Source organism: Oncorhynchus clarkii, chromosome 24, assembly GCF_045791955.1.
Source record: "Oncorhynchus clarkii lewisi isolate Uvic-CL-2024 chromosome 24, UVic_Ocla_1.0, whole genome shotgun sequence".
Lineage (NCBI taxonomy): Eukaryota > Metazoa > Chordata > Actinopteri > Salmoniformes > Salmonidae > Oncorhynchus > Oncorhynchus clarkii.
Window position 1 is genome coordinate 8,891,296 of NC_092170.1, and position 13,132 is coordinate 8,904,427.

General features: G+C 43.8%; 1 protein-coding gene across 1 annotated transcript in view; it reads left to right on the forward strand.

Annotated features, from left to right (window-relative positions):
- Positions 1-13,132, forward strand: part of LOC139383039 (leucine-rich repeat-containing protein 75A-like) — a 43,390-nt gene that overhangs the window by 2,207 nt on the left and 28,051 nt on the right. Inside the window, exon 2 of the mRNA XM_071127335.1 lies at positions 6,962-7,099. Within this exon, the coding sequence (XP_070983436.1) occupies positions 6,962-7,099 (138 nt within the window). The remainder of the gene's footprint in view (positions 1-6,961; positions 7,100-13,132) is intronic.

Sequence of the window (13,132 nt, forward strand, 5' to 3'; positions counted from 1 at the left end):
ACTGATGCAGAGACAGACAGGTGGACTGATGCAGAGACAGACAGGTGGACTGATGCAGAGACAGACAGGTGGACTGATGCAGAGACAGACAGATGGACTGATGCAGAGACAGACTGATGGACTGATGCAGAGACAGACAGGTGGACTGATGCAGAGACAGACAGGTGGACTGATGCAGAGACAGACAGATGGACTGTTGCAGAGACAGACAGATGGACTGTTGCAGAGACATACAGATGGACTGATGCAGAGACAGACTGATGCAGAGACATACAGATGGACTGATGCAGAGACAGACTGTTGCAGAGACATACAGATGGACTGATGCAGAGACGGGTAGAGAGGTGTGGTCATCAGAAAGCTGGTTGTGCTTTCTCTCAATTAGGTTGTGATTAGCTCAACCACGGACACACTGACACCGTCTGCCCCAGCACACCTCACTTTAAGGGACATACATAACTCGAGGGACTGGCTGTCTGAGTGAGGAGAGGATGTGAATACTAAGGAAGACCAACTCGAACTACACCTCCATTCTATGTCACTCCAGGGTTGTGTTCACTAGGCACGAAAAGGAAGAAAATAGGAAGAAACGGGGAGGTGCGACCTGAACTTGTCCAATATGAAACGGTCCAATATGAAGTGTTTTTCTTCGGTGTGCCCTGATGAATAGGACCCAGCATTCGAATACAGTCAAATGACCAAAGGATGTTAGATCAACTTAGATAGACAAATAGACATTTACACCAACAGCTATCTACAGTATCTGCTGTTGTTGTAATACCATAACAAGCCGATGAGATGCATCCTGCAACTCTCCCGTGTCCCTCCCGTCCCGCACCTCCTTTGCCCCTCTGTCCATGGTTTTTGTGAGAAAGTATAACTCATCCTGGGCTGTGTCATGTTGTTGAAACAGATGCCCAGAGGCTCAGCTCACCTTCACTGCTGCTGTAATTAGAGGAGTGGCAACAATTTATGGCTGCTCCGTGATGCCATTCAGCCTGGCTCGATCGGCCTGTGGGAGGATGGAGAGAGAGGAGGAAAGAGAGGTGAGGAAAGGAGGGAGAGAGAGGAGGAAAGGAGGGAGAGAGAGGAGGAAAGTAGTGAGAGGATGAAACAAGGGAGGGAGTGGAGGAAATGAGGGGAAGAGAGGAGAAAGGAGAGAGATGAGGAAAGGAAGGAAAGAGAGAGAGGGAAAGGGGGTAGAGTGGCGTAAAGAATAGATAGATAGGAGAAAAGAGGGAGGGAGAGAGTTTGGAACAAGAGCTACTCCTACTAATGTACTTTTACCTCATAACATTTATCTCCAGACTCAATTGAGAACGAGAACTTAACTATGCATGCAACTTTGCGATGTAGTTTAGGCCCACATGAAACTATATCCACCAGACCTATACACTTTATATCGGACATGATTTCATCGATTGGTTCATTCTTTTTGTTGATATCACTCTCAAGGGTTATCGATTTTTATTACTTCAACACTAGGTATAATTTGTTACGATCAAATGAGTCTGTCATATTGTCACATTCCCTGTATACATTTTGAGCTTAGCCAAAATAGAAGCCTGGACATAGAGGCTATGTTCCAATCCATCCATGTAGTATCCAGTCTTAAAGGATGGAGGTTCCAGGCGCCGGCTGTGGAAGCTTAAATCTTAAGGGTTATCCTGTGGGTCATAGTGGTGAGGTCAGACAATCCTCACCCTTTCATTTTTCCATTATTTTACCAGGTAAGTTGACTGAGAACACATTCTCATTTACAGCAATGACCTGGGGAATAGTTACAGGGGAGAGGAGGGGGGATGAATGAGCCAATTGTAAACTGGGGATTATTAGGTGACCGTGATGGTTTGAGGGCCAGATTGGGAATTTAGCCAGGACACTGGGGTTAACACCCTTACTCTTACAACAAGTGCCATGGGATCTTTAATGACCTCAGAGAGTCAGGACACCTGTTTAACGTCCCATCCGAAAGACGGCACCCTACACAGGGCAGTGTCCCCAATCACTGCCCTGGGGCATTGGGATATTTTTTAGACCAGAGGAAAGAGTGCCTCCTACTGGCCCTCCAACACCACTTCCAGCAGCACTTGGTCACCCATGCAGGGACTGACCAGGACCAACCCTGCTTAGCTTCGGAAGCAAGCCAGCAGTGGTATGCAGGGTGGTATGCTGCTGGCTTAATGTTGTTTGGTGCCCTCATTGATTGTGTCCCCGCGTATAAATATCTTGGCATCTGGATTGACAAAAAGCTATCTTTCAAAAAGCATGTTGATGAGTTAGAAATTAAGAACTAAAATAGGCTTCCTCTTTAGGAACAGGTCTTTGATTAAATATCAGAAAACATATAATTCAGTCAACATTCATTCCGCTTATTGACCATAACTTGACGAGTTAAATAAAGGTTAAATCATAAGTAAAATGTTGACTATGGCAATACAGTCTATGTGAATGCAGCTGCCACTGTATTGAAGCCATTGGCTGCAGTTCATCACAGCGCCTTGTGCTTTATTACGGGCGATAGGTTCCGTACGCATCATTGCATTTTGTATCAGAAAGTAGCCCGGCCCTCTTTGAAGTCTCCTATATCGATGCATTGAGCTCTTTTTGTCTATAAAGCCCTCTTGCATAAACTTCCACCATACCTTACCCCATTGTTAACCTTCAGACGTATAAGTTACCAGACTCACGGATGGCTAACCCGGAGATCCCTTCCTTCTCTAACGAGTTAAGTAAATCTGTTTTGAGTTTTTTTGCGCCTCATGTGGAATGATACCCTCAATTCCTTAAATATGTATAGTGTAATTGATGTGTATATAGATATGTATAGTGTAATTGATGTGTATATAAATATGTATAGTGTAATTGATGTGTATATAAATATGTATAGTGTAATTGATGTGTATATAAATATGTATAGTGTAATTGATGTGTATATAGATATGTATGGTGTAATTGATGTGTATATAAATATGTATAGTGTAATTGATGTGTATATAAATATGTATAGTGTAATTGATGTGTATATTAATATGTATAGTGTAATTGATGTGTATATAGGTATGTATGGTGTAATTGATGTGTATATAAATATGTATAGTGTAATTGATGTGTATATAAATATGTATAGTGTAATTGATGTGTATATAAATATGTATAGTGTAATTGATGTATATATAAATATGTATAGTGTAATTGATGTCTATATAAATATGTATAGTGTAATTTATGCGTTTATAGATATGTATATTGTAATTGTTGTTTATTGATGTGTTCTGCGAAAGAGACTGGTCGCATGACTCCCTGCTTAAATGTAAAAAAAATCCCTGTTGGTTGTTGTTCTGAGATCAGAGCCTCTGTTTACAAAGCATCTCATAGTAGGAGTGCTGATCTAGAATCAGTTTTGTATTTTTGACCAGACTGAATTAGATTATATGGACAGGGGGACCTGATTCTAGATCAGCACTCCTACTCTCAGACACTTTGTAAGTTTAGGCACTGGCTGAGCTTAGCTGAGATGAGGCCAGGGAGGGACAAACAGTGTATTATCATGTCATTATCAATCTTCTAGCTCTGGCTCTGCACTCTCAGAAAAAAATGGTTCCAAAACGGTTCCTCGGCTGTCCCCATAGGAGAACCCTTTTTGGTTCTCGATAGAACTCTGTTGGGTGCCTTTTTTTTCTCAGAGTGCAGAGGGTTCTCCTAAGGGGACAGCCGAAAAACCTATTTAGGTTCTAGATATCGCCTTTTTTCTAAGAGTTTGGCCCTCAGTTTCAACACACACCTGCACCACTTAGGTGATAATTCCCTCGAAGTCGGAATTTGGAGGATATATTGGCACGGGTGTTGTTAAGCCCGAGACGAAGTCAAACCGTGCCAATATATCCTCCAAATGCCGGCTTCGGTGGCATTATCACGTTTACACAACGGGTTACCAACATATTCAAATAATGATTGACATATTTTTTTATAAAAAACACTTTTTATGAATTTATTCATACTGTTTCATCCTTCCATGAGATATAGTCCCGACATAAATCTAGGGTTGCTACCCAAGCCGGCTAGTCGTTCGTTCTATTGGTTCGGTTGCCAGAGATGCGACCCTATTGTTAATTATTTTTGTTCTGTATCTATGGACAGAACAAGTCGTTTGTTCTAAATGTCTTATTGCCATACTGGCTGGCAACATTCTTATCCCTTGCTTGCTAGCTAGCCAACTACGGCTAACTTACAGTCACGTCAAACAGTGCAGACAGAATAACAGCAAAGTAGCTCCATTTGCGTTTGTTTAATCTGTTTTCTAGTGACATTTATTTGGATACATCCATAACAAGGAGCTCATGAGGGACGATTTGGCCTGGCATAGAAAATGTGCTCTCTCCTCAGGACACTGTTGTTCAGAGGAGCTAGCCAACAACACAGCTAACACAATCACTTCAAACTGAAGCTGGAAAGACTGCATCTAGCTACATTTCATTTAGTTTGACCTATATTCTATTGACATTCCTTGCTATATATATCCATAGAAATTATGCCAGCTGATTAATGATTTCGAATGGTTGAGAAAAGCTCTCTGCCTTTCTGTCTCGTTCCGACAAGTTCATTACCATGGGACAGCTGGAGATCTAATTTCTATATTGAAACAATGTTGCAAAATGTCGGAAAAAGTCAGAAAGGTTTATACAAATCTCTGAGTATACAAATCATGCCCTGAGTTCACACAGCAACAGGTTGATTAGAAACTAAACTTTTAGTTCTGATACTGTTTGTCCTGCTAGTTGATTTGGGGGTGCAAGACGGAATGAGAGAAAGAGATGTGGGGGGTAGACAGAGAGAGTGCCTGTTCTTCGAAAAGATGGACAGACTGAGAGAAGCATCTCAGTTCTCTGGCAACCAGGTGCACCCCGTTGTTGCCCGGATACCATGAAAATTCACATTAAATGGGAATTGATGAATGAAGGGACAGCTCTATTAACACCTAATGTATCTGAAAAACTCTTCATTTCTCCTCCTGTGTCCATTTTCATTATTATTTTTTTTTTACATGGAGTACACTGCTTTGATGTTGAATGTGGCTGAATACTCCCGGATAAATTGAAAGACAATTTATTGTCCTCACAACCCTCCCACTCATGCTGCCATCATCACCAGCACTTTACAGTTCAAATCATTTTGGGACTTTAGTTGTCATAGTCATTCATTTTTAATAACAGACTACTGACATAAAGAAAATGGCCTTTTCTTTACTAGAGGGTATGGCTCCTTAAGTCGTTTATTTTTCTTTCCGTCCTTTCTCTCTCTCCACCTCAAAGTGTCGTTCTGCCTTCACTATGTTGTTTTTACCTTGGCTAGAACCACCAGGGGCGGTGGTCCCCCGCCAATTAGTGACCAATCTGGAACTGCTGTGCCGACGATAACACACAGAGATGGCAGATACATTTCCATTGAGGGGTTATCTATTTGCATAGCGGCTTGATTTCTCAAAGCTCGCTCGCCGGGCACGGGGAGAATTGGATCCCTCATGTCCTGTGACTCATCCAGCTGTCACGGACGCACACACATGTTAGGGAACCTATAAGCAAATTCAAGGTCTTTGCATGAGTTGACAAAGACTTCCTGTGTCTGATGGAAAAGCTTCAGGCTTCTGACATACGGCAAGCACAGTCTCTTTCCAGGTGCCGAGATCTACTAGCTGTTAGTATTTGAGTCAACGCTACTGGATAAGCAGATTTAAGTGTTAAGTTTGCTTTAGCAGTGGTGCATTTGTGAGTGTTGACACTTCTGCTCATCCCACCGCTGAGTACAAGTCAATAAGGATGTGTGCTAGTGTCCTGTATGTCCGTCAGTCACTGTCACATAAACTAATGCAATGTTGATATATTATGCAGGAGATTAATTATGTGTATTATGTAGAGTTTGCCCTGACAACGTGGTATAACCTGGGAAAAACCCAGGGCCTGAGTTATAGGCGATAAGTAGGAGGCAGAGTTTTTCCTGGTCCGGGTCACATGGTTGGTGAAAACCGCTGGCTCTAATCATGTAACCCGGTTCCACATCTCTCCTGTCTCTCTCTCTCTGTGTGTGTAGGACTTGGGGATGGAGTCCACATCTCTCTCTCTCTCTCTCTCTCTCTCTCTCTCTCTCTCTCTCTCTCTCTCTCTCTGTGTGTGTGTAGGACTTGGGGATGGAGTCCACCTCTCTCTCTCTCTCTCTGTGTGTGTGTGTAGGACTTGGGGATGGAGTCCACATCTCTCTCTCTCTCTCTCTGTGTGTGTAGGACTTGGGGATGGAGTCCACATCTCTCTCTGTGTTTGTGTAGGACTTGGGGATGGAGTCCACATCTCTCTCTCTCTGTGTGTGTAGGACTTGGGGATGGAGTCCACATCTCTCTCTCTCTCTCTCTCTCTCTCTCTCTGTGTGTAGGACTTGGGGATGGAGTCCACATCTCTCTCTCTCTCTCTCTCTGTCTCTGTGTGTGTAGGACTTGGGGATGGAGTCCACATCTCTCTCTCTCTCTCTCTCTCTCTCTCTCTCTCTCTCTCTCTCTCTGTCTCTGTGTGTGTAGGACTTGGGGATGGAGTCCACCTCTCTCTCTCTGTGTGTGTGTGTGTGTGTGTAGGACTTGGGGATGGAGTCCACATCTCTCTCTCTCTCTCTCTCTCTCTCTCTCTCTCTCTCTCTCTCTCTCTCTCTCTGTGTGTGTAGGACTTGGGGATGGAGTCCACATCTCTCTCTCTTTGTGTGTGTGTGTGTAGGACTTGGGGATGGAGTCCACATCTCTCTCTCTCTCTCTGTGTGTGTAGGACTTGGGGATGGAGTCCACATCTCTCTCTCTCTCTCTCTGTGTGTAGGACTTGGGGATGGAGTCCACATCTCTCTCTCTCTCTCTCTCTCTGTGTGTGTAGGACTTGGGGATGGAGTCCACATCTCTCTCTCTCTCTCTCTGTGTGTGTGTGTGTAGGACTTGGGGATGGAGTCCACATCTCTGGATGACGTGCTGTACCGCTACGCCAGCTTCAGGAACCTGGTGGACCCCATCACCCACGACCTCGTCATCAGCCTGGCCAGATACATCCAGTGCCCCCCCAAGACAGGCCCGGTAGGACACCGAAACACTCCATGCGCACATCAACATGTTAACACATGTGCACACGCAGACACACACGTACGTGGGCACACACACACATACACGCACGCGCGCATGTGAAGTGCGTTGAGACCCAGTAAAAAGCGCAAGTAAACGCAATGTATTATTGATCCATTATTACATGCTACTCACAGATACGCTGCCCCATCACAATATTACCTCTCTGCCTGATTTACTTCAGTGTGTTGGTGCAATGAGACCAGATCCTATCCTCCAGTCTTTGGCCGGGAAATTAGGTTATAAATGTGCTCGAAGTGTGGTTGTGTATGTAATGGTATTGTATCTCGGTGTGTGTATATCACATTCGTGTGTGTGTGTCTGAGAGAGAGAGAGATACTTTGTATATATAGTGTATGTGGACACCCCTTCAAATTAGTGGATTTGGGAGCTTCATGAAATGGGTTTCCATGGCCGAGCAGCCCCACACAAGCCTAAGATCAACAATGCCAAGCGTTGGCTGGAGTAGTGTAAAGCTCACCTCCTTTGGACTCTGGAGCAGTGGAAATCTGGGTTTGGCAGATGCCAGGAGAACGCCACCTGCCCCAATACGTATAGTGCCATCTCTAAAGTTTGGTGGAGTAGGAATAATGGTCTGGTGCTGTTTTTCATGGCTCTTGGCCAATCTGTAACTGCAGGTACCTAAACCTGCTGTGTCCTGAAGATAACACACAGAGATGGCAGATACATTTCCATTGAGGGGTTATCTATTTGCATAGCTGCTTGAGTTCTTAAAGCTCGCTCACCGGGCACGGGGAGAATTGGATCCCTCATGTCCTGTGACTCATCCAGCTGTCACGAACACATACACATGTTATTTGATGATTAAATTTCTCTTAAACAGGTTATAGGCTACATGTGCACCACCAAGTCAGAACAGTAGGTGAGATTAAGAGTTGAAAATAGACCAAATTATTAGGGTGAGGCACATGGGCTACTAACAGCTTACTATACAACATACACTTAGTATTACTTTCTTAGCTACAGTATACAGTGCCTTCGGAAACTATTCAGACCCCTTGACTTTTTCCACATTTTGTTACGTTACAGCCTTATTCTAAAATGGATTAAATAAAATAAAAAATCCTATGTTTTTGCAAATTAAAACAGAAATAGCTGATTTACATAAGTATTCAGACCCTTTGCTATGAGACTCGAAATTGAGCTCTGGTGCATCCTGTTTCCATTGATCATCCTTGAGATGTTTTCACAACTTGATTGGAGTCCACTTGTGGTAAATTCAATTGATTGGACATGATTTGGAAAGACACACACCTGTCTATATAAGGTTCCACAGTTGACAGTACATGTCAGAGCACAAACCAAGCCGTGGGGTCGAAGGGAAATGTCCGTAGAGCTCCAAGACAGGATTGTGTCGAGTCACAGATCTGGGGAAGGGTACCAAAAAATGTCTGCAGCATTGAAGGTCCCCAAGAACACAGTGGTCTCCATCATTCTTAAATGGAAGATGTTTGGAACCATCAAAACTCTTCCTTGTGCTGGCCACCTGGCCAAACTGAGCAATCGGGGGAGAAGGGCCTTGGTGAGGGAGGTGACAAAAAACCTGATGGCCACTCTGACAGAGCTCTAGTGTTCCTCTGTCGAGTTGGGAGAACCTTCCAGAAGGACAGCCATCTCTGCCGCACTCCACCAATCAGGTAGAGTGGCCAGACGGAAGCCACTCCTCAGTAAAAGGCACATGCCAGCCCGTTTGGAGTTTGCCAAAAGGCACCTAAAGGATTCTCAGACCATGAGAAACAAGATTCTCTGGTCTGATGAAACCAAGATGGAACTCTTTGTCCTGAATGCCAAGCGTCACGTATGGAGGAAACCTGGCACCATCCCTACGGTGAAGCATGGTGTTTGCAGCATCATGCTGTGGGGATGTTTTTCAGCGACAGGGACAGGGAGACTAGTCAGGATCGAGGCAAAGATGAACGGAGCAAAGTACAGAGAGATCCTTGATGAAAATCTGCTCCAGAGCGCTCAGGGCCTCAGACCGTGGCGAAGGTTCCCCTTCCAACAGGACCACGCCCCTAAGCACACAGCCAAGACAACGCAGGCGTGGCTTCGGGACAAGTCTGTGAATGTCCTTGAATGGCCCAGCCAGAGCCCGGACTTGAACCCGATCGAACATCTCAGGAGAGACCTGAAAATAACTGTGCAGCAACGCACCACATCCAACCTGACAGAGCTTGAGAGGAAGTGCACAGAAGAATGGGAGATATTCCCCAAATACAGGTATGCCAAGCTTGTAACATCATACCCAAGAAGACTCGATGCTGTAGTCGCTGCCAAAGGTGCTTCAACAAAGTACTGAGTAAAGGGTCTGAATACCTATGTAAATGTGATATTTCAGTTTCAACATTTTTATAAATTAGCAATAATTTCTAAAAACCTATTTTTGCTTTGTCATTATGAGGTATTGTGTGTAGGTTGATGAGGTAAAAACAATTGAATACATTTTAGAAGGCTGTAACGTTAACATAAAGTCAAGGGGTCTGAATGCTTTCCGAAGGCACTGTACATATTTCCCTGGCATATTAAATAATTTATGCAGAAGCATACAATTCATTTTTGGACTCACTTTGTTGTGTTGTTGTCACGGCCGTTGAGGGAACTGGACCAAGGTGCAGCGTGGTGTGCGTACATATTCCTTTTATTTATGTGACGCCGACAAAAACAATAAACAATCTGAAAACCAGCCGTGAACATAGAATGCCCACCCTAATCTCACCCTGACCAAACCAAAATAGAGACATAAAAAGCTCTCTAAGGTCAGGGCGTGACAGTTGTGCTCTCTTGAACAGGAAGGTGGCGCGGCAGTCCTCCCTTGACATCAAACTTTGTCATCAAAGTCTGACGTTCTCTGTATTTATGGTGCTTTCAAGACAACTGGGAACTCGTAAAAAAAACAAGGTTGAATCACGATGATGTCATTGATCTTCTGGTGGTAGTGTGTAGTGTTTTTTTTCCCAAGTTCCCAGTTATCTTGAACTCAAGTCAGATTTCCCAGTTCTGAGTTTCCAGTTGTTTTGAGCGAGGCAGAAGTCATGCTGGATTGACAGCATGGCCAATGTTGAATGTTTATCATTTTAAGCTTGGAAAAGAGAACCTTAAACCCAGACTTGGACCACACACCCATTCCACTGAATAGCAGGCTAATGATTGCGTTGCAATGCTTGCAGTTAGCCACTGATTCCTTCCAAACCACTCATTGTTTATAATGTTTATGTCCAATGGCCGATGAGCACCGATACATTTTATCTATAATTTCTCTTCAATGTTTCTCTCCATATGACAAGGATTAAAAAGGATTTGCCAGTAGATTGTTGACTTGATTCATGACAATGACTGCTAGCTCAGACTGGGAAAGTATGACGTTGACGTGATCAGTCCAGTCAAAGTTACTGTAGATATAATGTGATTTGACGTTGTTTTATCTGTGACCAATGACCTGGAGCCATTACCAACCCCTACGCTCCGCTGGCTGCCCCACCACCACAGAAAGCACTGAGCTGGGTTGCATTTTGGAGCTGCCTTTCTCAAGAAAGCAAAAGAGACCATGTTTGTATGGAGGCTTTATTAAACTCAATTATAAAAAATGTCTTACATTGTTTGCAAACTGATATGTAACACGTATTAATGCCAAAATAACATGCAAAACAGGCTACCCCTGAGTACAGTGTATTGATGATCAGCTGGTGAGATGCTGTGACTGAAATCTAAATGCACTCACATGAATGCCCGTAGGGATGTGAGGAGGGTCTCTCTCTCTCTCTCTCTCTCTCTCTCTCATCCACCTGTTCCTCAGTGAGTCTCATTAACAGCCTAAGTCAGAGATTGAATTAGACCGACTCAAAACTCCACAAGGCATGAATAACATACCATCTCTGCATTTACCCACATACTGTATGTGATTAATAACAACACAATCATGCCCAGAAGGATTCAAATGACCTACCGTTGAAAAACAGCCTCCCATAAGGATTTCAATCTGTTTTAGTTGAATCTATATATTATTATATTGAGATAGTTATGATGGATAAAGAAGGATTATACCTTTTGATTACACCCATGCCTAATCCTAAGCTTTTTCTAACAATCATGCTTCGGTCTTGCTCACTGAGCGAGATGATGAAAGGAGTTAGCGGTGGAGAGATGGATGTGGCAACTAGGAAAGAGAGACAGATTTCACTAGTCATTATGGAAGGAGAGACGCATGTCTTGCAGGGAGTGATAGAGAGAGATGGTTGGAAAGACGGTGGGAGGAACGACAGACAGACAGGCAGGCAGACAGACAGCAGGGGGAACGGCAGACAGACAGACAGACAGCAGGGGGAACGGCAGACAGGCAGGCAGACAGACAGACAGACAGACAGTGGGGGGAACGACAGACAGACAGACAGACAGCGGGGGGAACGACAGACAGACAGCGGGGGGAACGACGGACAGACAGACCGCGAGGGGAACGACCGACAGACAGACAGACAGACAGACAGACAGAGGGGAAAACGAAAGACAGACAGACCAGCGGTGCCTTGTTCTCCTGTATGAGTCACACACTGAAAATACTGGCAGCCTTCCAAGCCTCAGTGCTACTGCTCACAATGGAGCGAGTCCAGCATAATATTACCACACACACACAGACGGTAAACATCTCTATTTGTGTCGTAACCAGTGGTCTTTATTTTTCTATATAGTACTACTGATATTGATTACTGCATTGTTGGGAAAGAGCTTGGAAGAAAGTCCTTTCACTGTAATTGTGCGCTTGATAATAAAACTTGAAAGTTGTAGAAAATGTGTCTGAAAGACTGATTCAGCCCACATTCCTCCTCTTGCTGCTCTGCTTGGCCACAATTTGAACCCAAACTTTAAAAAAAAGAATAATAGCTTGGCAGATTGTGAACCCAGGTGTTTATTGTCGACTTCTCTTCTTCTTTCCCAGACTGCTGCCGTTTTCAGCCCTGTAACAATTGACCAAATTCAATTCAATTCAAAGAACTGCGTTTGTACTGTGAGGGAACTGCTTGTGCTGAGTGGTTCATGCAAGAAAACACATTTAGGCTTTGTGGTGAACAGTAAGGATGAGCGATGGAAGGTTGTTATTGATAACACCATGACGACGCGTAACACCATGGGGAAACTAGTAGTCCACCTGCACTACAAAGAGACCATTTTGTTTCTGGGTACAGATGAGAGAAACAGATTTATGTGTTGGTGTAGTGGAAAGAGAGAGAGGGAAGAAAAGCAAGAAAGCGCAGAAGGTAGGAAAAAGGAGGGAGAGTAGCTGAGAGATCAATCCTGTGGAGGGGTGGTGCGGGGGAAGCGAGGGAGAAGAGGGAGAGTAGCTGAGAGATCAAGCCTGTGGAGGGGTGGTGCGGGGGAAGGGAGGGAGAAGAGGGAGAGAGAGTGTGTCTTAGTGTACACTGTAAAAATAGAAGGTCTCAAAACGCCATGATTGTGTAATGAAACCATGAAAAGTAGTGCACCTAAGCTGAGATCTGGTGATTGGAGGGTGTTTGAATGTAAACCCAATGGAAGTGTTCTGATCCACTGAATGGGTTTTAAAACAGAGCTGTCTCAATAAAGTGTCAAAATACCTCCAAATATCTTCTTTTTTTTTTATTATATATTTCTTTATGTGTGCAAGTCGTTTCAATGATTTGTTAATTTCATTTGACCAAAATAATACGTTTCTCAAAATGTAAGAATATTTCATAAGGATAACAAAAGAGAGAGACAAGGGAGTGATTGAAGTTACTGGAAAACGTTGGTTTTAATTAACATGCATTTCCTATCTTGCCACATCACTCTGTTTTTAGAGGATTGTGGCCCCCAATTTTTTGGAGGACTTTATGATTATTTTACACAATGTTGTATTCGTGTTTGAAGAAAGAAAAGTATATTTCTATATTCGTATTAAGCTTGTTGTGCCATGAGGTGTAATGGATCAGAGCTGTCAAAGTCATCAGGCAAACTGAG